This window comes from Dermacentor variabilis, unplaced genomic scaffold (assembly GCF_050947875.1).
Source record: "Dermacentor variabilis isolate Ectoservices unplaced genomic scaffold, ASM5094787v1 scaffold_12, whole genome shotgun sequence".
Lineage (NCBI taxonomy): Eukaryota > Metazoa > Arthropoda > Arachnida > Ixodida > Ixodidae > Dermacentor > Dermacentor variabilis.
Window position 1 is genome coordinate 51,262,416 of NW_027460280.1, and position 24,551 is coordinate 51,286,966.

The 24,551-nt window shown below is 44.7% G+C and overlaps 1 protein-coding gene and 1 long non-coding RNA gene across 2 annotated transcripts in view; one reads left to right on the plus strand and one right to left on the minus strand.

Moving 5' to 3' along the window:
* flr (actin-interacting protein 1 flr) overlaps positions 1-1,448 on the plus strand; it is a 66,955-nt gene extending 65,507 nt beyond the window's left edge. The window contains exon 16 of the mRNA XM_075677387.1: positions 343-1,448. Coding sequence (XP_075533502.1) covers positions 343-452 — 110 coding nt within the window. The 3' untranslated portion in view covers positions 453-1,448. The remainder of the gene's footprint in view (positions 1-342) is intronic.
* The window catches only part of LOC142566419 (uncharacterized), a 31,709-nt gene extending 8,192 nt beyond the window's left edge, over positions 1-23,517 (minus strand). Inside the window, exon 1 of the long non-coding RNA XR_012825058.1 lies at positions 23,425-23,517. This is a non-coding gene — a long non-coding RNA (uncharacterized LOC142566419). The remainder of the gene's footprint in view (positions 1-23,424) is intronic.
* Between the last annotated feature and the right edge of the window lie 1,034 nt (positions 23,518-24,551).

The following is a 24,551-nucleotide window of genomic DNA, read 5'->3' on the forward strand; positions in this document are numbered from 1 at the left end:
TCCGACGGCGGCGGCGAGATCTGGTGTCCCTTGAGCACGACGTTTTGGCTTGGCGCCAGCCTCAGCGTCGACGCCGAGCGACGCCGGGTGACAAAACGCCAGAAAACGCCGGGAAAACGCTGAATGTGGGGCGGCCTTTAGTCATGTAGCATTCGTGTTGTTTTCTTTTATTTATTTATTTTTATTTTTTGCTGTCTCATCTTTATGCCTTAGTGGCTCTCTATTGTTCAGTTTTCTTGGGTAAGTTTGTGTTGTTTCCTTTTTATATTAGTGAGTGCCCTTCCCTTCTCTCCTCCCCCGGCCTCTTTTTTTAGTGCTCATCAGTATGTTTTTTCATTACAGAGGCTCATCCCCAGAGTCAAATCACCAGGCTAGCATGGTTGGACAATTCGACAATTGTGTCGGCTGGCCAGGACAGTAATGTGAAGATTTGGGAGGTGACTTCCTCCTGAAGTGGGCTTCCTTTTGACACTGCCACTACACTACACATACCTGCAGTGCGGCGGGGCTCTTGCCTTGGCTTCTTTTACAATTTTTTTCCCCACTTTCTTGTGGAACAGTTCTATTTGGTTTCAAGCTCTTCCACTTTTGTGCATTGGATCTTTGGCAATTTGTTTCTTTTGCTTGTGCATGTAACCAGTTGTGGTTTAAGATTGTTGTTTCTTTTTTGCAGGCTGTGGCTATGTATCCAAGTTAACTTTTATGTTTTCATGCTCAGTGTAGCGAATCAGAAGTGCATTGCAAGGTAGATTATTGATGACTTGGGAAATTATGAGGGTTCTTTTTTGCCAAAAGCAAGTGAAAAAAAAAAACTGACTGACTCTTAGTGTTGTTTTGAAGTGCTGGTGTGCTGTAGGGTTGTAGTGCCCACGTGCCTGTGACAGGTGTGAACTGAACGCTGTGCTTGGACTAACTTGTACTGTGAAGTTGCAGCGACATTTTTTTGTTAATGGACCTGAGTTCAAAGCAGAAGGAAACGCTCATGGACGTTGCTGATGAATTCTTGTTGTTGCAGTTGTGCATTTTAGTTGAGTCAATTGCTTTATGCTCACTTCTGCGTTTTTGCTTGAGTTTAGAGTGGCTATATTCTTTTTAGTTGCTCTGTTTTGATGTATAACCTGCCTATGTCAGTTTTATTCAGTGAGAACATGCCTTACATGGAGCCTTAAATAGGAAGGATGCCTTGCCACACTCTTAATCTTTTCTTTGTGAATCACTTTTTACTTTCCCATTGCGAGTCCATGAAAGTTGTGTGTCACTTCCAGTAGGTTGTCCAGTATTTATTGTGGCATGAATGATGGGATCAAGATAAAAAAATATAAGCATTGTGAAAACGGTTTGTGAAGCTCTTCTTTGTATGCAACATTTTGTGGAATACTGTCTGTATTTTGTTAACTTTGAAGATATGCAGGTAACCTTGCCAATAAAAGAAGGGGGATTAGCATTTCTTCTCGTCTCCTGTTTGTGTGAGAAGGCATTACTTTTCTTGGTTGTGTACTGCCCATCATAAGTGTGCCATTTCAAGACATGTCCATGTGCCTCACAGCTTTAGTATGTATATAGTCAACTTCAGTGATACATCAGATTTTTTTATAAAGCCTGAGCATGTCTTGAACAGGATAATATTTGCAAGCTGTTATTACATGGCATTGTTAGAAGTTTTAGCTTAGGTATTCTTTATTCAAATAGCAGTATGCTAAGATGCAGGAACATTGACATTAGAAAACAACTGAACTGATTTTAATTAATTTTCTTGCTTAAGTCAAATTCAGCTGATTCTTTAAAACTGGTTTTTAGTGAGAAAAAAATCGGATCCATAAAAGTGCTACATCAGATTTTCATTTCTAAGCTTGCAACAAAAACATAATTGCAATTATGTAAAATGCAACTGATAGAGTATTTAAACTATAGGCAGCTTCAACATTTTAGCTTACATGAAACTTACCCCAACTATGTGAGTTCTGCAAAATTCCTGTTCACAAAGCAGTAATTTGTTTTTAATGATGCTTACTATGTCATTTTTGTCTGCTTTAGACACTAACAGGCGTACTTAGAAAATTTTAATATGGTACTATTGAGTTAAAGTGTCACTTTTTGTTCATGTTTGAAGACAAATATTCTGCTGCCAGCTGTAACTAAAATTCAGTGATTAATTTTGAACATTCAAATCTTTAATTGGTAAAGTGACTTCCTAACGGGAGCATTTTGCATGTATATTTGAATAAGATGGGTCTCCAAGCTAATGCTTTTCGACAAGGCGTAATTGCCAGTGCACACCCAGCCTCAAATGTTCTGAAGTTCAGGACATTCCTGCTGTGGTGGCTGAAGGCACCTATTGTTTACAATAATCCTTTTGTTATCGTCATAAGGTTCTCGGAGAATACAATGCACAAGCGAGTTCCATAACTGGGATAAGCTGTTGTGCAAGGAGCTAAGTGTGGGCAAGGAACATGAAAACAGTACTTGGGCTAATAATTAGCATGTTAAATCAAAAACTGCAATTTCTACTTGTTGCACAATTTGTTGAAAGCTTGGAAAGTTCATTAGGACTCTTCAGAACATCAATTGCGCTCAGATTGGATACATTTCCCTTGGCATTCGGAAAGGTTTATTAGCAACAATCTCTAGTTATTCAAAAGAGGAATTAAAACAAAATGATAGTTTTTGCTGGCAAAGATTCATAAAAGTGGCATCCATAAGAATATGTCTAATAATTGCTATGGAAATCATTGACAAATTTTCACTAATATATTGAATTAACATCACTGTATATAGTGAAATTGTGAAGTTAAAGCGGTTCAATGCTCAAGCCTTGACCTTGAAGCAGATCTCCTAAGACTAGCACCAGTTTCACAATATCAGGCTTGACAAGTTCCAGAAAAATGCATTGGCATTCTAAACACATTTCAAAACACCTTCCTTGTGCAGTGAGAATTATGTAGAACAAAAAAAAATATGTTGAACACCAGTGTATTATTTTATGGCAGATTTTGTGGGAGTATGTCTCTAAAGTTGTGGCAGCCTCCTTAGGATTACTACTAACTAGACTGGCCTTGAGAACCCAATAACATAATTACAATGTTTATTAGTGAAATTACGTTGTCTGTGATCATCACACAATTTCTGATGCCATCCAATGCAAGATGTCTTGGCAAGCAGAAATTGTTGCATAATTTTGGAATCCCGCACTTTTAAAAATTAGAGACAGTCATTGCCGAACACCTGGTATACTGCTACAAAGGAAGAAAATAAAGTATGATGTGTGTGCAGCAGTGGGCCAGGAGTTGAACATCCTTGTTCCCTGCCACGGTGGTGTAGTGGCTTTGGTGTTGCGCTGCTAAGCCCGAGAGCACGGGATTGAGTCCTAGCCGTTTCGACTCCATTTCGGCCAGGGCAAAATGCAAAAACACTTGGGTAACATTCACTTGGTGCACGTTAAAGAATCTGAGGTAGTTGGAATTAATCCGGAGTACTCCACTACCGCATGCCTCATAATCATATCGTTGTTTTGGTATGTAAAACCCCAGAGTTCAATTTTTTTTTATCATTGTTGTTCTCCTTCAACTCCATTTAATTGATATTCTTTTTTTCTCAATAAACTGAAGACACAAATCTCAGATCAGGCAAGAGTGAATCACCTCCAATTGTTACTTGACCTTGTGATCATGTGTAATACAGATGCTTTTGGCAAGCAATTTAGTGTCGCATTTCAGGAGTCAGTAGCCGAGCTACCAACTTAAATTTATAAATATGCTGCAGTTGAAGCCAGAAAACACGAATGCCAAAAATTGTTTTATTACTAAAGTTGCTAAAAGCTCTTCGTTCTGTAGGTATGCTGTAAACAAGCACTTGGCTCTGGTCGCAGCTGGAATGACCTGTGCCACTAATGAATGGAAATATTCATGACGTTTATGAAATATTCATGTAATAGCAGCCACAATTTCGACTGCCATTATAGATTTTCTAGAAAAATGGTGGTAATGCTGCTAGTATAATTGAGCGGGTCTGAAAATTTGAGATCTTACAAATAGGACACCAATTGCATGTGTATTCTTTTGAACTGGAAAAAAAAATCATAAAAGAATTGGTCTTGTTACGAGATCTGTCAAGAAGCTTTGAACATTGGGTGTTTTAGGATAAGGTCTTAAAAGTTGGCAGGTAGGGATTATCCAGGGTACCCACCCTGCATAGTTTGAAGCTTGTAATTAATGAAGTTTTATCAGTGCAGTTTATTTCTAGTGATGCTACTTGATATTCTCAACCGTGGCACTACAGTTTTCCATGCGGCGTTTCTCCTTGGCAACCGTTCCTTCTTCTCTGACTGCATTAGTACTGCACCCAGGCCAGCATAATCTTTGACACTAGTATAATACTGTTATTTTTATGCATCATCCATCAGCTTATGAATTGTATTATATGCTTGTAAAACTCATGGTAATGAATTATCATCTGACAACTCTATAGCCACTACACTTTTGCCAAAAAAGAAAAGATGCAGCACTTTGTAGCTCTTGCACAACATTTTTATGCAAGTGTGTTGCTTCCTAGAACTCCTTATTGGGGGCTATCCATGCACCACAGCCATCACTTTATAGTTCTAGATCACTACAAGGTAACCAGCATGCAGGGAAACTGTTCGGCCTCATCATCAATACACGTAACACCGGTTCTTTCCTGTTTAGCCTTCAAATGCCCAAGTGGTAGAAATCCAGTCATCGACTTACAACAATATTCCATAAAGGTACCTTTCTACACGCCTAGCATATTAAGTGGTGCAGCACAAAGCTGGTGGCAAAGTGAGAACGGCTGTAAGGCCCAATTCCATCAGTAGCTCATCCCAGTGGCTAGTAGGGTCGCCATACTGCCGTAAAAAAAAAGCACAAATGCAAACAAAATAACAGTATAAAGGAGCAATGCATAAATTAATGCAAATGTTTCATTATTGAAGTTTATTAAAACATTTTATAAAATATGGTAAACTCATTAATCACATTGTCCCAGGTGAGTGGAGGAGAAGGAAGAGTGCATCCATTTTGCTCATGTGGCTCATGCCAGCTGATGTGATAAGCGCAAACAGCAAGTGATAGTTGAGAAGACATATTGGAGAGAAGCAAAGCATATGCCTGGACTGATAGGAGAAAGCTCAGAAGAAGCAAAAAGATCGACAGTACAGTCCTACACAACAGTGATAAGTTTAGTATTCAGAATTGATGTGCTTGAGACAATTGTCTGGTATGTATGAGCATCCAAGAGAGCATTTGTGATGCAGCTTATAATGTGCCAATTTCGAAAGAACGGGAAAACTTGCAAAGGAGGCCCTGGTTTGGTGATTAGAGCTTGCAGCTGGCACCGTGCAAGAAAAATTGCCCAGCTGCCAATTCTAATGACAAGAGGCGCTAAGCTTACACTATGTATTAGCAGTTTACAGGCGTTTGTTTGCACCTTTGTTTCTGAGCCCGTAGTGGTTTCTGTATTTGTGACCGATGGAATTTTAATAGTGATGCCTTTTTTTTAGCTTGAAATCTTATAAGGTTATCCCTACAGCTTGTATGTGGAAAATATAGTAATCTTTATGTACACATGGAAGACAGACTTATAATTTGAGTGCTTGTATGGGAACTTCTGAGGTACATTGCAGTTTTATTTTGAGCATGAGGCTGCCTTGCAAAACTGCTGCTTTATTCTCGACAGATCACTTGTGAGGATGTTACTTTTGATGTGCATTGATTGGCTAAGCCATTGACAGCATGCCTGTTGCTCCATTGAGACATCATACTTGGCATGATGTTGCACAAAAGTGGTAGTGTCCCCGGAAGTGATTGACAAAGAAAATGGGCCCTGCTTGAGCATTATCTGGCCACAGTGAACATTAAGCACAATTTTGACTGCAGGCATGTAGTGGCTGTCTATACATAGGGCCATTTGTTTTCAGGCTTCGTAGTATTCAATATTTTATGTCAAAATTGGGCAACATTTGTTTATTATAAAGCTGGTGCAAAATCTTTTCTAGATGCTGCTCAAGAATTCAGTTTTTTTCTGGTTATTTCTACAATAAAAGCAGCTCTTTCTATGTGAAAATTGGCTACATAACTTTTGCAATGTTTGATGTCAATTTGAATTTCACAACAAAGCAATACCTGTGTTTGCGTAGTGTGCTATTGAGAGGTGTGCTGTTGAGTCATGAAGTTGCACCAACTAGCCCCTGCCACGGCTTTACTACTGAGGGCTCTGTTTGTACGATCGTGGCAGTTACCTTTGGACAAGTGCTTTTTGAAGTCGCCCAGAAGTGAGGCCACTTTACCTGTGGCCACTACGTCAGCCAAGAAGAGGGCTTGTAATCCCGGCCACGGCAGCCACATTTCTATGGGGGCGAAATGTGAAAACAGCTGTGCACTTCGATTTAGGTGCACGTTAAAGAACCCCAGGTGGTCCAAATTTTTGGAGTCCCCCACTACGGTGTGCCTCATAAGCACATCGTGGCGTAAAATCCCATAATTTAATTTTAAAAGGGCTTGTAATGAAGCAAGACCTAGGTTTCGAGATCTTTGTAAAATGAGTCTAGGATATCGGTTTCTTGCCTCGATTTGGCTTTTCTTCCCATGCCATTGTACCGTCCCGTACATAGAGCATATATTTCAACAAACCTTTTAAAGAAGTTAGTAATGAAATGAACCTGTTCATTACAGCAGTGACAAATCTGCCCAGGCCTGATCACTTTTTATGAATGATTCCCGATATATTTTTAGTAGCGTAGTATGAAAATGTACTCTTTCAAGTCAAGTACAAAAAAAAAAAAAAAGAAGAGATGGGGGAGGGGTGGGTTTGACTTCTGAATACTAGGTGACCATAGAAGCTGAGGCCTGTGAGCGCTGCAGTAATAATGAAAGTGATCGCAAAGAGATCTGCAGGGTTTGCACCTAGTTAGCGATAGTCACAGTCTGCATGGTTAACGTGGTCGCAGCATTTCTTGCTCGTTTCAAAGGCCCTCCATTTTTTTTCTAGTAGCTGATCTTCATGCGATTGAAACGCTCATCGACGTACACAAATGTACGAACACATCAAGATGTTCAGTTTTAATAGATACTATTTGCAATGACAAAAATAAAAGCCTCGGCACTATTACAAAGTGCTTCAGAGAGTAACATCAGAAAATGTTAGCCTAGTTTTTATTTCTTTAGTAGATAGCTGCTGACCCAGTAATTGCGCTATGGCGCCTCTATTCCTCGAGAACACTACAAGTAGAGTTTTAGATTTGGGAATGCAAACCTCCAGGTGTACAAAAGAATCCAAAGCGAGCAAGAAATAGTACAAGGCCCACAATGGAGTTGGCGTCCCCTAATGCTTGCGTGTGGGTTGCGTCCTCTAATCTAAAACTCTCTAATTATATTACCTTTTAATGTGACCTGTTCAAAACTTGTGCCAAGTGCAGTGTGGCTTCGGATGTGAGAATGGACACCAAGCCACTGAAACCTGATGTGGCGGTCTCGTAACAGACACCGCTAGCACACGCATGCACGCACACGCACGCACACACACACACTATATGCCTAGACCGAAAGCTGGGTCCATTCAGCAGCACAATTATTTGTGGCGCTATCGTGGCTTTATAACATAATTATGAAGACAACAGAAAATTTTTCATTATGCCTTCAATGACGCGGACATGCAACGCATCAACAATTCCGACCCTTTCGACTCTCGTTTGCTCGCGGAAGCTCGCGTCTCAAGACGACTGAAATGCTCGTTCACGTTTGCAAATGTACGGGCGTGTTGGTCGACTCCTAATGCAACCCTTGGCGATCAGTGGGGGCGAGAGAAACCTTTGTTTCGATTTCTGATTTCTAAGCAGCAGGCAGACGCCCGGTTTAGCATTGTGTCATGACAGCCTACAATGGATGTGCCATGACAACGCTGAAGTAAACGTACAAGGGAGGAGGATAGAAGGGAAGCTGTAGGTAGCTCAGCCAGATGCATGTCTGATTTGCTACTCTGCACTGTAGATAAAGGGTTAAGGGACGAAAAGAAAGGAGAGCGAGTGAGCCACTAACAGGTTGAATATGTGGGGCTGTCCGTCACACCTTATTCACTGGCAAAGAGTTCAACAGATTTACTTTGGTAATATCGCCTGAGGGAGCGTCAGGTGGGAGGTTTCGAAACGAGCAAGAAATGCTGTGCACGCGATAATCGTGCAGACTAGCATGATCGCTAATGACGTGACGATTGCATGCCACGCGGTTATTACTTTCATTGTTCCTGCAGTGCTTACCGGCCTCAGCTTCAGCGATAACTTAGTTTTGGTAATACCGCCTGAGGGAGTGTCAGGTGGGAGGTTTCGAAACGAGCAAGAAACGCTGTGCACGCAATGATCACACAGATTAGCACGATCACTAATGATGTGACGACTGCACGCCACGCGGTTATTACTTTTATTGTTCCTGCAGTGCTTACCGGCCTGAGCTTCAGCGATCACTTAGGTTGGTTCAGAAATCAAATAGCCCTCAATTTTTATTTGATAGCAATTATATGGGCATTCCAGGTAAATTTCCGCCCCCGCCTTGATGTTCCGTATAAAGCGAAAGTGTGATAACAAAGCGGCCGCTCGCCGTATGTTGTACCTATGTGCGAAAGTGAGCCGAGAAGGATGGTGGCTTGATGCGGCGGTGTCTCGCGCTTGCGAGAGGAACGCGGGAAGGGCACGCGCGCTAGGAATGGCTGGGGGTGGAGGGGCAGGTTAAAGCATGTCTTCTCTTTTACTCCAGCTGCGGCGGCTGAGTGCGGCCGCTCGTGTTCCGTCTTAGAGGCAATCTGCGCTGGGTTCGAAGGCTATAGCCGACAGGAGATAGCTGATGGACTCATGTGCACCTGTGTTCTCGCGCGCCTAGTTCGCGTTGAAGCGTGAGGCAACACGAAGGGGAATTCGCTCATCGCTGCTGCCACTCTTCGTCACGCCAGCATTCTGAGTATCCGCGAGTATCCGCGGTCTTCGAGTAAGATGTGTCCGTGTTTGCCTCTGCGCGCGTGACAACGTGCATGCTAATTTAGTTTGCGAATGTTTACAGCAGTTTATGCAGCTGACAAAACGACTAACCTTATTTCGTATAGTTTTCTAACAATTTGCTATCGCAATCAATGCTCCATCTTTCGGGCGATACTGTGACTTTTTTTTTTTTAACATTTCAGACACGCATACCGTCTTGGGGGCTACAGCTAAAAACAAAAGAATGTCTCGTAAAGGCTGTGGCACCGAAAACGTCATCGCTCATACATTCATTTTTACTTTTGAAGAAATTTGCTGTTTAGTCAACGCCGTGGAGGTCTCTGCCTCCTTTACGGACTATCTTACGTATAGGCGCGCTCACCGTGGCCGCACTTAAAAGCATGCTATCTGGCCTAAATTATTCCTGTATACCGCACACACGGTTGCTGACAGGAAATTTAAGTGTTACTGGGCTAGTTTATACTTGGTTATGGTTTGAATGACGCAAAGAAACGACGAGACGGGCGTTACGTTCTTTCCTGTCGTGTCGTTTCTTCACATTCTGTGTCTTTTAAATCGTAACTGACGGGAAAGTACTGGGCGTGCAGTGTCAACGGTAAGGACGATACGCAAAATTACGCAGGCTCCCACGCATCTTACTTGCCCTTGCCGACATGTCCAACTTCTCGCTAACTCTTGAAACTTAAGAGGAAGCCTTAGCTCGGGTGCTCCTATCTAAATACATGTAAAAGGAGAATTCGTTTTTCTCAGCAACCACTGCGCCAAAATCGACGAGGTTTGTTGCATTTAAAAGAAAAACTAAAAATATAGTGACTGTTAGTTTTAAATTTCTTTACAACTCCGTAACTCAGCAACGAAAGATGATAGCGCAATTCTGTGGATTGCATCTTATAGTACATCTAAAGCGGACAAAACTGACATGTTACACATGAATCTAAAAGAATTCAGTAATGTGTAAATACAGCTTTTGCAGAAGCCTTGTACGCAACGTAACAAATTCACGCAATATATAAATTGACATATCGAATTTGTCCGCTTTGAATGATCTAATGGATGCCGTTTACAGAACCGCGATATCGGTTCTTGATGGAGAGTTATTAATTTGTAAACTTCGTGCTTCTATTTTTTTTTTCGTACTTTCGAATTTTTGAAAATTCTTTCAACAATATTCAGGCCCTAAATCGCAATTCCGCTTCCAACGGTCACTAGAATTTAACTTTCTCTCTCAAATGCAACAAATGTCATTAAAATCGGTCAAGGGGTTATCTCAGAAAAGCGTTTTTGCGTTTTACACGTATTTGAATAGGCCGCTTCAGAATTGGCCCCGAGCTAAAGCTTCCTCTTAAAACACGCGTTCTGTAAGCTTGAACGGCGCGAGGAACGAAGGACAGCAGGGCCGATGGCGTCAGTCCGCACGCTGACGCCTTATTTACGATTTGGTCTACGTCTGTCATCTTGGTTAGGTCAGACGAGTTGTGTGGAAAGCGTACTTGAGGGATTTGCATATCGTCTATTGCACTCAAGATTGGCGAGTATCGTTGTGGAACAAAGTTACGCCCTACGCAGTGTACGGATTTTAAGAGGAATGAGATGCTGCGCCATTTCTGGCGTGACCTTACACTCTTAGAACAGTTGCACCCTTTGGAGTGTATAACTGTCCCACTACAATAATCGTCATCTGCCTTGTTTGCGTTTCCTCTCTTGAAAACTCGGCGCTCGCTACTTTTCTGTCGAGAATGCTGTGTCAAGCTGATAACGCGCAAGCCGTTCGTGACTAGGAAGTACCGGGCTCGCTGCGGTAAAGAAAGGAATGCGGGCAAGATTATTGTTTCGGGGCAAAATACAACCCAAAGGGTGTAAACTTTTTTACACTATAAAAGTACCGGTACTAGGAAGTACCGCAGCGAGCCCGGTACTTCCTAGTCACGAACGGCTTGCGCGTTATCAGCTTGACACAGCATTCTCGACAGGAAAGTATAGCGAGCGCCGAGTTTTCAAGAGGAAACGCAAACAAGGCAGATGACGATTATTCGTTGGGGACAAGATAAGCCCAAAAGGGTGTAAACTTCTTTAGGGTCTAGACTCTTAAGTAAAATTACACTCTTTTGCCACACAACGATAATGCTCATCTGTCTTGTCTGCATTTCCTTTCTTTAACGCGGCGAGCACGGTACTTTCCAGTAACGAACGGCATGCGCGTTATCAGAATGACATAGCATAGCATAGCTGACCGTGCTGTCTGTGACGATCTTGGCAGCGAGCAAACTGTCGGACCAGTTCCTACGTTCAAGTGACTTAATTAAACGACTCTGACTTCCTCGACTCCTGTGCTCTAATCGGCACCTAAGTTACTGGGTTTCTGGGAAAGCTCTTAAAAAAGATTATATACAGAGAAAAATACCAATCTGGAGGTATTTATGGAATATGTCAACTCTAATTGACAAGGAAGGCTTAACTGGCTGTCTGTTCCCTTGAAAAGTTGACTATACGTGCATGTATACACAAACCGCGGCCTGCGTTACCGGCGCTGTCAGTGGAGCTTAGTGCAGATGCCCTGTCCCGTTCTTGACGTTGAAGACTCTGGAGACTGCAGATGAAACCCCTTCTTCTGAATAGCTTTGTATATTAAGCTTCGAATAGCTTCGAAAGACAAGCCTGCGCAAGCCATGTAGTTTCATGGCACAGAAGTCTGTCTATCGCTTTAACGCAAACTGAGCGGCGAGAACACAGCGCACGCAAAGCTACGAGCCCTCGGCCCAGAAAGCAAATCGCTTTCAAGATAAAGTCCGCGCGACCGCATGCAGCCACAACATACGCAGCTACTGCCGATGTACAATGCCCCCCCCCCTCCCCCCCCCCGCTGGTTTCTTGCGCGCGCGAGATTGATCAACACCCTCTAGAAAACTGTTGGATCGAGCCGCGATCGTCGGCTCACCCTCGCGCGCTTTCACTCGCACAACCAGCATAGGGCTCGCGAGGACGGTGTAATCGCCATTGGACTTAAGTCCAATTGGACGCCGACGGCAAAAATGCGTCTGGAGTGTCTGTATAACAAAAGTTTAATAGCACATTTTAGCGAATTGGCGAAATCATCGTTAAAATTTTTTTTGCTGTCAATGCCCGCCTGGTCGTACACTCTAAAACAAAATTACACCCTTTGGATTGTATCTTGCCACACAAAAGTAAACGTCATCTGTCTTGACCGCATTTCCTTTCTTTAACGCGGCGCTCGAGCCCGGTACTTTCCAGTAACGGACGGCATGCGCGTTATCAGCATGACATAGCATTCCCGACAGGAAAGTAGCGGGCGCGGCGTTTTCAAGAAAGGAAACGCAAGCAAGGCAGATGACGATTAGTGTTGTGTGACAGATATACACCCTAAAGGTTGTACTTTTTGCTTAAGAGTGTATCTGGAATAACAGCAGGGGCTTGAAATAACAGTATTTTTATTCTTCCTCATAAAAAGGAATTCATCGTATATCTATAGCATTGCATATAGTTGCATGGTGTACCCGTTGTGGTTGCTTAGTGGCTATGGTGTTGGGCTGCGAGGTCGCGCAACCGAATTCCGGCCATGGCGACTGCATTTCGATGGGGGCGAAATGCGAGAACATCCGTGTACTTAGATGTATGTGCACGTTAAAAACCCCTGGTGGTCCAAATTATTCCGGAGTTTCCCAGCTACGGCATGCCTCATAATCAAATTGTGGTTATGGCGCGTAAAACCACATAATTTAATTATTTATTTTAGTTGCATGGTACATGTTGTACACAGTCGGATTGCCGTGTAAGGTTGTGCGGAGTCTGCCGGCTCCGCCAATACAATTTGTTACGGAGTAGTGTGAATATATCTGTAGTTTCTTAGTGAATTTTTGTTACTTGTAATAGTGTTGTCCGTGGGCAATCCGGTTTCCATCCTGGCACCTTTGCTAGACACCGTTCCTTCCTGCGGTCACCAACAACTTACGATCGACAAGCTCACCAGCCGCCTCCGAAATCTGGTGCTTCATCCATCGGTCATAGCTTCAGGCGCCACATTGAAGAAGCACATACCACCTTCCTGACAGGCTGACTGGTGGCCTACGCCAGTACGAGCTGCACAGACAAGCAACTGGTTGCGCCAGTCGTGGTGCCTGCACACTCAACCATAAGTACCAATTATGTGTACCGTCTGACCACTCCGGTTACATCGGTCAGTGCGGAACTTTTGACCATAGTCTCGCAACACACTTGGTGAAAGCAGCCTCCGCGTTGCCGACATCGCTTATGATAATATGCACGGACTTCACCTCAGCTATTAAGGAGATTCTAGAAGTATACAATGACGAAATACACCTCATAACTGCACAGGCACCCGGTCAGCTTCGGATACAGGGGATTCTACGTGACACTATTTCCGCTCACATACAAGTCGACACCGCTGTATAACCATAGTGAGTTGTCATCTACATTCTACACACCTTTCTCAAGTGACCCTCAGAATGATTTCCTCCACCGCAGGGAGATTCTTCGCCGAACCACACGAGATTTAATCATCCCACCGTGTGGTGCAAACCTCCCACGCAGCCTTACCCACCAGAAGGAGGTGGTTTTGCGGGGACTCCGTGTGGGGGTGGCAATTACTCCGTCGGTCACGTATCCCTGACCAAAACTTCTCCATGAACCATTCGAGGATACCTACCCATATTGCTCAGCTAGAGCTTTCGCGGCTACAGTCAAACACTTCTCTTGGACATGCCCTGGCCTTAACCAGATCCGATGATGCTACCTGCAAGCAGTGGGCCTTCATCCCACGGGACCACCAGACTATGATTCTTGGTAATATGATAGAAAATATCGATCACTACTCATGTACATCTCCTAAACCGGCCTGTATTTTTAGATTTAATCGTTTGTGCCGTTGGGCAAATTTTAAAAAAAATATATGTCGTATTGCCAATTATTGCGCAAATTCTGATGTCCACTGCTGCCATGAAGCTCGGTCAGTAAAAGTTATAATTTTATCTCGAATCACATGTTTTTAGCAATCTGAGAGAGTCGTCGCAGAAACACGCGGTATTCGTTTCATACTTCGGAAGATTTCACTTTACATTGAACGTCACTTTAAGCGCAGCGTTTTGTTGTATCTTTCACGCGAGACTTTGGCATTATAGACGTGCAGCCTTTTAGAACGCTTTCGAAGGACACAATCAATGCAGAATTTCTGGGTTCAGAAGAAAAAAAAAAACAAGACAAGAGAATTGAGGAAAGTTAGATAAGTTAAACAGAGAAACGTCCGTCTAGCTGTCCTGCACGAGGAAGGTCGTCCGTTGAAAAAAAAAAAAACTTAGAGAGCGAGAGAGAGAAGAAGAAGAAGAAGAAGAAAAGGGAACCCTGAACACGCTCCTTTTTACAGGAAGTGCGTGCAAATACTGAGTGCGTAATCAGCAGACAAGAACTGCGGAAACGAAGGCTTGCAAGCTCAATGAGCGAATCAGGTTTTCAGCTCCTAACAACGAATGAAGTGCGTACGACATGTTTCTCTTTTCCAATGGGTTTTTCACTTGGCCGTTTCTTTTCTGCCAGTTGCATAATGGTCGAGGGTCTCGGACATTGCGTCCCTTAGAGCACTGGCAGCGTGAAAGGCTTTTCTTCTAGCCAGCAGTCTCCCCGTAAAGAGTCACGTGCCCAACTGTATGTTGCGGATTGCCGGGCACGTAGGTGTGTAGGCGTAGCTGTACATCCGGATATTTACGTAACCGGCTTCCTACTATTCAGTTTCTCTTAAGAAAAATACCAGAGACGAAGAAAGGTCAATCTATCCCGTGCAAAGGATAGCACATATCTGCAATATATGGACTAAATAACCAAAGAAACAAACAAATCAAAGCGCGAGTATAAATTTGTAATCACGCCAGCTTTAACACACCTCCGATCTGGCAAAAAGTTTTATCGGCAGTGAACGTCCTCTTTTCGAGGCCTAAAGTAGACCATGGTGCAAGTGTAGACCCGACGGAGTCGGTATAGCTGCCCAGCGCTCTGTTTATCGCGTAGTTGCCGCCTGTGCTGAGCATAAAAAATCCTTTAATGGCTTGCATTATTGATTGAAGGACTCAGGCGAATGAAGTAGGTGGGAAAACGTCAGCTGGCAGTTCAACACACATATCTGTTCGGGGTGCATTCACCTACACTCTTAAGCAAAATTACAACCGTTGGGTAGTATCTTGCCACACAACGATAATCGTCATCTGTCTTGTCCGCATTTCCTTTCTGTAACGCTGCGAGCCCGGTACTTCCAAGTCACGAACCGCATGCGCGTTATCAGCATGACAGCGCATTCCTGACAGGAAAGTAACGAGCGCAGCGTTTTCAAGAAAGGAAACGCAAGCAAGACAGATGACGATTATCGTTGTGTGGCAAATATACGCCCCAAAGGGTGTACATTTGTTTAAGAGTGTATACCAGGTGACACATAAGCGTCGTAAACCGGGACAGGACGTGCACCCTGTAGCATTGCTCTCTGCCCTAGCAACGAAGGCATATCTGGACGATTCGGGTGAAGTTTGGACGTTTTCAGATTTTGTTATGGGTGTGTGAATACTTGCACCGTTTCGAAGTGGTTCAATTTCATTTGCATAAGCGAAGAATGATTACGTGAAAACAGCATAAATTTATTTTGTGAGGAAGCTCGATGGGGGGGGGGGGGGGGGGGCTGCTGCTAAACTGCACGAAAAGATTACACGTGCTGTTCTTCAGGCCGCCCGTAGTTGGTAGTTAAAAAATAACGGCCTAAGCAGATCGAACACCAATGCTGCAGTCTATGTGATGCGCATGTTTAGCGAGAGAGGAGAATTTGTTGAGTAAACGCAGACAGGTTCTCTAGCCTGCTACCCTTCTCTGCAGAGAAAAGGGGGAAAAAGAGCGGTACGAGGAGTGATGATAAGGATAGCCAGAATAATGCGACTATATACGTTTTCTTAACGACGTGGAAAAATGTTCGTTATGTTGTCTGGCCCAAATTTTTTTTTTCAGTTCAGTAACATTGAAAATACCCCGGCATAAGAAACAAAATTTACTTCTGCACCATGAAACTGTGCGGCTGTAGGGGTGCATGGATTGGAATTTGAGAAGACGCTTTGAAAATAGGTATTAAAATGATGCGCAAGGACTCTCTGGTCAGTGACTATGGAACCGTTGGCTGATATCCGAGACACAACGGGCTTTTTTCCGCTTATGTAATTCCAGAACTTTTCTGGCGCGTTCTTTATAAAGTTCGGTAGAGACGTGCTGAAATAGTTGTTTTTGGATTCACGCACTGAATGTGCAAGGCTCTCCTGTAATATCTTGATTAGCCCCGGTTGCACTCACTACTTTTTTAATCGTTTTATTTTGCGCTTCTGGTGCATAATATCACGTGTCATCCATGGTGTCTATTAACTTTCTTTCACTTGTTCGGCACAAAAGTTATCAATGCAGTAATGGCACATGCGCTTAAAACGGTCCAATAGGACGCGAGAGTCTGTGTCATCGAATTCAGTCAGACAGCTTTCCTTATATTCTACTATGCAGGCATCATTGGAACGTGAGCAATGTTTAACAGATTTAATCGAGGAATTGTGACATTTCTTAAGCGATAAAAGGGGAAAGGACTCACCCACTAGATAATGATCAGCAAGCCCCTGCTCAACATGCGCATAATATTCAGTGATATCACGATTTATGAATACCAAATCTGAAACAGAACTGTTCGAACCATGTACACGTGTTGGCTTATCCACCACTTGTATCAAATCATGCGCTTATATTATATCAAGCATGACATCGATGCTTTGGTTATGATGCGAACATGTTTGCATTAGCTCCCAGTTGACGCAAGATAGATTAAAATCCCAAATTAGTAGAATTCGGCCCTTTTGGAATTGTGACATGTGTATCTGGAGTTTGCTTAAGTATTTCGGTGGAGATTCAGGAGGCCTGTAGATTACATAAAGAATAAAGCTATAACCCCAGCATGTCAGTTTTAGGCATAAGCATTCAAGGTCAGCAACATCGTACAGAATGAAAGCATCTGTTTGATTTTTAATAAGCGCAGCCACACCTGCTCTCCTAGAAGAGCTGTACTTTCGAAATACTTGATATGAAGGAGGAAAAATGTCGTCGTCATTTATGTCACCCAGAATGAGAACCTAAATCGCGTTTACACGCGTTTAGATGCATTTTGGCTAGCGGATGCCTCTTTTTGGAGGGTTGTTTCACTTTACAGGACAGATGCTACAATGCAACTTCACCACCTGGCATGGTCACTCTCGTTAGCAGAGTGAAACATCCCAAATATCCCTCTTTCCCATCCCCCAGAATAGGGTATAGCCAACCAGCTGCATTTCTCGCTGACAGCCCTGCCTTCTCTCTTTATTTCCTCCTCCTCCTTTTACTCCTCCTCCTCCCAAATATAATGCGCACCAGAGTACATGAACTGAAGCCTTTGCTGCAGCTCCGACCTCCACTCGGACTTCATCGACATGAGGCATCGCTTCTGTGCCGGCTGTGGTTGAGTTGCCTTCACAAAGGCTTACACTACATTAATTGGTATGACCGACAGCGCTACGTGAGGCGGCGGCAGTGAAGATAATATCGAGCGTTTTTTGTGCCACTGTCCTCGATTTCAATCACAGACAAGTACTCTTCAATGCATTGTGACGACTGGGCGATTGGCCGTTGTCCGTGCAGGCGCTGCTCGAACACCGTCCCAATCGCTCGTCGACACCCAAGGCTGTGAAGGCACAACGTGTTTCTTGAGGGCTACTGGAATCTGTGAACGCCTTTGACTTAATGGGGCCTCCGCTCGCGTGTGCGACTTCACCGCGTCTTTACTCTTCTACTCTCCCTTCCCCCAGCTTAGGGGAGACGCTCGTCTGGTTAACATCCCTGCCTTTCTTTTTTATTGCCATATCAATTATATGGATACGCGGGGCGCATTTCTGCCGTCGGCGTCGCCGTGAGGTTCCATATAAAGTCCAAGGGCGATAAAATCGTCGCCGCGCGGCGAGTGCTGTATGTGCCAGTGAAAGCGTGCGAGGGTGAGGCGGCGGGGAGGGGTTGGCGGCTGCTGCTTACGGCGCGGCCGTGCGGGCTTCGTGTCTTGAAAGCGATCTGCGACGTGGCCGAAGTGCGCGCCCGCGTGGGCCTCATCTTGAAAGCGGTCTGCGATGTTTGCAGAGTGCGCGTAGTGCCGGTAGCTTCGTACGCGCTGTCCTTTCGACGTTTTGTTCGCGTTGTAGCGAAATATGCGCGAAGGTCAATTCGCTCTTTGCTGCTGCGGCGATTCCTCACTCCAGCTTTCTCACAGCGAATTTCCGCCCTCATCGAGCGAGATATGTTCATGTTTGCCTGTGCGTGCGTGACATGGTGCTTGTTAATTTAGGCAGTAAGCGAATGTTTACGAGTTTGTACGGCCGATAAAACTACTATCCTTGCTTCGTATAGCTATCTACAAAAGCAATGAAGGGGGCTAGTTGGTGAACGTTCATGGTTATATTGCGCTCAGTTTTACACAGACGATATAAGCGAAGGACGGGATTGCGCTACGTCCGTCCACGTCCCTTCATTCACTTATATCGTCTCTGTAAAACTGAGCGCAATATAACCATGAGCTATCTACTGATTTGCTATCGCAATCGATGCTTCGCCTTTCGAGTGAAAGTGCAACTAACTTTATTCCTCCTGCTGCTGCGAGTGCATACTCGGAATTTATTAATAAACCATTGTCTCTAGGAGTGTACGTTGTTCGCTTTTGTGGCACTCTAGTTTATTTATTTGGTCTATATATGTGTAGACATAGTCTATTCGACAAGGAGCACTAGTTGTATAAAAAAGTGTTTCCGAATTCGGAGTTTTGAACAGCATACGACGTTCATATCAGACAAAAGCGGCGGTTAGAAATAAGTTTTTTGCTTCAGTGCCACTCACCGGGTCCTCGAATAAAAAAATGTGTGTGTGTGTGGTTGTGAGGAAGGGGGGGGGGGGCTCTGTTGGAGTGTATAGGTTAATCGGTCGCACTGGTGGACAGTTTTGCGTCTAGTAATGCGATAGCAAGGCTGACCGAATGGTCGCTTTATATGGTTTTTTGGTGACTTCTTGTGGGACAAATGAACACATATTTATTTTTATCGCTCAGTGTAATGAGGAAGGAAGTGGCGGGATCGTGTATTTATCCCTTGAAGTTAGTTTCATGATTTATAACGCACTGTTTTTGTCAATTTTGTGCCTAATTACAGTTTTGAGCGCTTATATCTGGCTCCTAAAACGTGTTTTTTTAGTGCTTCAAGATCGCACCAAGGATCAGCATATAAACCATTCAACAAAACTCTGCGCCCTTGATTTTGAACTACAAAGGAACGAACACGGCTTCGTCAAAGGCTTAAATAAGCCTCGCAATTTGTGTGGGATCTTTCTCGCAACTCACATTCACTCGATACGAAATCGCCAATTGGCTGTATATAGTGTGCACTATGAAGGCGAGCAGGCGCCGGAGTGGTGTCGGTCGATACATGGGCAGTGTTCGTCATAAGCGCAAGAGCTTGTAAGCCTCGAAACTCCCCCGTTAAATATCTCACTGTGCGTGCCGACGTTTTCGTTTACTTTGGCAGCCCAGCACTTCGCCCGAGCCTGAGCAGCAAGCGTATAGGATCTGCTTTCCATTAAGTGCATTGTGTTACGGATGACAACGGTGTTTGAATTCGTTGTCGTTTTACGCTTGTAATTCACCCAACAACTACACGCTAAAGAACAACCAACAACGAAAGCGTCGTCACGCTGGAATGCAAACGCATATAAGAAATGCCGGAGCTGGGAATTGGGGTACTATAGGTGGTTCTTGCTGTCGTGCTGTGGACCTGTAGCACAGAACTCTTGGCTACTGCGCGCGGGGGCGCCAAAATATACCTCGCTTGTCAGAAGCACGTACTTTCCTTGTCACTCTGACGAAGCTCGAATGAACTCTTGTTTGCTATACTCTTGTTTGCTATACGAGCATGCGCGTAGCATGAGAAATGCACAGGCCAAGCAGGCACCGTGTGCACCTACAGGCAGCAGCTGCATGTAGTGCCTGTCATGTGCGCTTGAGCGACGCCATTCAAGGCGACCCGCCAAGCGAGGAAAAAGAGCGCGAAAGGCGGACTTCAGCTTGATTTGAATCGCAAATCACCGTCGACTTTAAATTCGGCTCGAGCTCGCAGCGTTAATCAGCGCGCTCTGTTCACGGGGTATTAGCGCTATTCACGCGCGGATTTAATTAGGATGAGAAGTGGCGGCGCCTGCCACCGGGCCATTCCAACATGGCAATCGATTTCACGGGGTCCCGCACCTGTACCGGTTGGTTGGGCTATGCTAGTATATTCCGTATGCAAGAACTTACCTGACTATGTGGCTGCCATTTGTCTCACCTTCTTCTCTCATCCTTTCACTGTCATGCGACTAGAATACGCGAACGCGAAAATATCTCATACGGCACGAAGAAGAGCCAGTGCATAGAAAGGACGCAAACTAGACCTTTCTCCCCCATATGATCCGAGACGCGTTAAGATTTGTGATCGCAAACATGCATTTGCATTTACACGTGCATCCCTCTATCCTCTTTTCCACTTAAAACACTTTTTGTTGGCACATAAGCTGTCCGCGTCACTCGCGCAGAAGTGTCGTAGTATGCTAAGCTAAATAACGTGCGTATCTTTTCGCGCGCTGAGTACCTACACTGCTTCGAAGGCGTTGTCATATACGACAAGAAGAACATTTGCTGAGAAAACAAACTAAAATGAAAAAAGAAAGAAAGAACGTAAGAAAGATTTCGGACGTATACATTCACTGAATTCGTTGAAAGATAGAAAACGCATGTCACTGTCCGAGACAGTGGTAGTAGCTGGCTTCAGTACGACTGTTCAGTAACGTAAGATCCGGGTCTACGGCGCATCGTGCCATGGCATACAACACAAACCTAATTCGTCAGTGCGTGCAATCAATTGTGTTTTCTGAGCTGTCGTCGGACCGGTTGAAAACTTCGGCTCACATCTGCTGTTGAAAACTTCGGCTCACGTTTTCGCGGCCAGTGCCTTTTATCGTCTGACTTTCTTGAATGCCGTTGTTGCTACTGCTTTAGCCTACGCTACGTTCGCTGCCTTCGCTGCGCGATGTGTGTTACGAGTTTTCAGACGCGAAAACGCCAGCTATAACGGCTCACTGTTCACTTGAAGGGGAGCTGGTCAAAGCACGTTTGAGTAGCTGCGAACGCCAACAAATACGTACAGCTTCTCTGGTTGAAGCACAGAAAAACATCACCCCGGCAAACCGGGGGCTTTCCAAAACTTAATAACTTCCCCAGATGTTTCAAGCAGGCCCAAGTCGCCAGGCAGAGTGCGCTTGACGCCATCAGACAGTTCAATAGATACTAGATGTGTGGCCTAATAAGTTTTACGTTGCTGCACAGGGTCGTGGCGAAAGACCACAAGTGTAAATCGTTGCCGTAGACCGCATCGGCCGAGGGCGACGCGCCGCTGTTATCATTGAATTCGTGCTATAGACGTTGTCGCTAGCTCATATTTTGGGGTAAGTGGCGGCCCTGGCAACACTGCATCCTACGTCTAAACTTGGCAAAGCTGACATGACTGGTAGACTCTGTTCACAAAGGCCTCTTCGAATGGTGAGCTGTTGATGAGAGTCCAATCGTTGCCGTACCGTATGGCTCGCATGTTTGTTTATATTTTTATGGCGCTGAGTGCCCCGGACAAATTAACAGGTCCGCACAAGAGAGAGAGAGAAAGATAAATCATTTAAGCAGAAAACGAAATTTAAGATCGCCGTTAGTTGGGTTAGCACACACTGCTTTCTTTTTTGCAGTAGTTTAGCGTTGAAAAGGAGTCCAGTAACTCAACCAACGAATTTCTTTTTCAAGAAAATTTCTCGAGGGAAGTAGTGTATATTTTATGCTGGTTCCGCTCGGGATAGTAATAAAGCGCTTGTAACTTATGCATTTTAAAAAATGTACATGTATAAATATGAAAAGAGACAATACACAACGCCAACTTTATTTCCTAATGACTGATTCACTGCTACAATTACGAGCATGCCATACCCGCTGCGATGCAACCGTAGTTCGCCGCATAGCTGAGAGTATTCACAAATTTATGCTCCTTTCTCAGTGAAAAGGCTGGCTTCACTTTTGCAGCCGTGCGTAGGCCATTTCACATTCCTCCGCCAACGCGACGGACCGCTTCGACGCCAAACGCCGAAGCGTTGAGCCTGTGAAGCAGACTGGACGGTCCGATCATTTAATGCGATTAGCATCCTTGGGGAACTTCGCCCAGTTACGGCCGTATTCTTTCACGCCGCCTCTTTTATGAAAAAGAAATCCTTTATGATTTATCCGGTGCTGGGCGGAATCGAAAGTTCGTCACACGAGTTCCTTAAACACAGCAGTCCGAAGCTTCAGCGCTGCCCCACGAATGTGCGAGGGGAGCGAGGGAACGATTCTAGCGTTCGCACGCACCGGGGTGCCATGCATCTCGAAGGCCACTCCCGGTCTTAGCGACGGCGCCCATAGGTGGCGCAGCGGGTCCCTAGGGAAGCGCAAGAGAGCAGCCCGGCTGCAGTACACGCCTCACGATCATCAGCGCGTGATTTACGCGCCGGGCTTGTTTATTTGCACTGCGCAGACCTGATGAGAAGCCTTTTAGCGGAAACGATTTCTAGAGACGTAATTAGAGGTCATCTCAATTTTTAAAGAAGAGGGAAGTGTACTCGTCCTGGAGTCTTCTCCACGTTTCATTTCCTTTTACAAAAAGGCCATTTATCCAATAAATAATAAACTAAACGATATTTGCATAAGAACTAGCTATGACTGAAACGACTTCCGACAAAGTTCAGGTCTGTTTTGCACGGTGCCGTTTACGTACGGGTTGGGACAAAATAATACGGGATCTGCGTGCGCGTGCCAGACTGCATTATTGCGCCCTCTGACGAAGCAAGTGCCTGATGTCGAGACATGGCATTGCTCATGCACATCCTCTCGTGCTGGTGGGCCTGCCATTATGCACACATTTTGTCAGCGTGCTGCCGGAATCGCGGTGATTGCAGAAAATTACGGTAGGAGAGCGGTGTCCGGTTCGGTCATGTGACGTGCGACATTGACTTGCACTCTCTGCGGTCAAAAATTCAGCAACGGAAGCCTATGGAAACGACGAAAATTTGTACTCGATTTTCGAGACAAAAGCGCTAGCCGTGATAAAACTACGGCGTCTATCGTAATAGCCGCTGCAGCGTATGTAGTCGGGAGACTCAGCTTTCGATTGTTGCCTATCTCACCTCTCTACACATGGCGTAACACTGTTCCCAAACGCGATTTTTTAAAGATAGTCGTGTAAGTTCGCGTGGTATCTATAAAAACCCGAGCGTATCACCTGCGGAAATGTTGGAAGCCGTGGCCAAGTCGTGTAATCGCTCGCACCGATCGTTCCGCGTCATGCTGGCAGCCGTTCGATGCCGTGCTGGGTGACACAGTTTTTTTAACGCCACGTAGGATTGAGTTCGACAGTGTCCCACCAGATGGCCGAACTACAACATTCAAGGTTTGGTTTCAGTTTTGGTTCTTTCAGATGGGCTCTTTAAATATCATATTTTATATTTTTGCTTCCTAAAAGGTAGCAATGGGTTGCTTATTTGTTAAGTCATCGCTTTTATTATCAGATTTTATTGCTTGGACAACATACCAACACGTATGCGCAAGTCCGTGTTAAGTCAAAGAAATATACTATCGTGCCTTGTAACATGGACATACTCAGGAAATTTGGACATTACACCTTCACCATCCTGTGAAACTTCACGGAAATATGCACAGGCGTAACTGAATCTATTTCATTTCTATATAGTAGCCAAGTATTAACTAGTTTCCACTGTCTGCGCCAAGAGGGTACACTCTAACAACAGTTTACACCCTTTGGCTTGCCCCTTCTGCCACACAAAAATAATCGTCATCTGCCTTGATGCGTTTCCTTTCTTTATCGCTGCAAGCCCGGAACTTTCCAGGGACGAACGCCTTCAGCGTGCGTGCGTGTGTACTTCTATTTGCGTGTGCACGCGTGTTCGTGTCTCCATATTTGAAAATGCGTGCGCACGCGTGCGTGTATGCGTGTGCGAGCATACACGTGTCTGTGTGTGCGTGCAGTTCCGTGTGCGTGCGTGGGCGCGTGTAACTGTGAATGCGGGTGAGCATGTGTCGTATCTCTCTCTCTCTCTCTCTCTCTGTGTGTGTGTGTTATAGCATTCTCTCTTTCTAAAAGCCAAATAAATGCAAAAAAAAAAAGAAAGCGCAGTTCCGTTCCACTCTGTGAAGAAGTATGACCAGCGAAGCTGTGTATGTGGGCCCCTTAAAGGGCCCCTGAAACGGTTCGGACAAATTTTGTAGACGCGTAGGATACAGCTTAAGTGGAACATTCGCACCACAATTTAAGTGAAGCGTTACGTATTAATGGAGCTACAAGCGATTAGAAGCTACCCTCCTCCCTAGCCATGCTTTTCCTCCTCAACT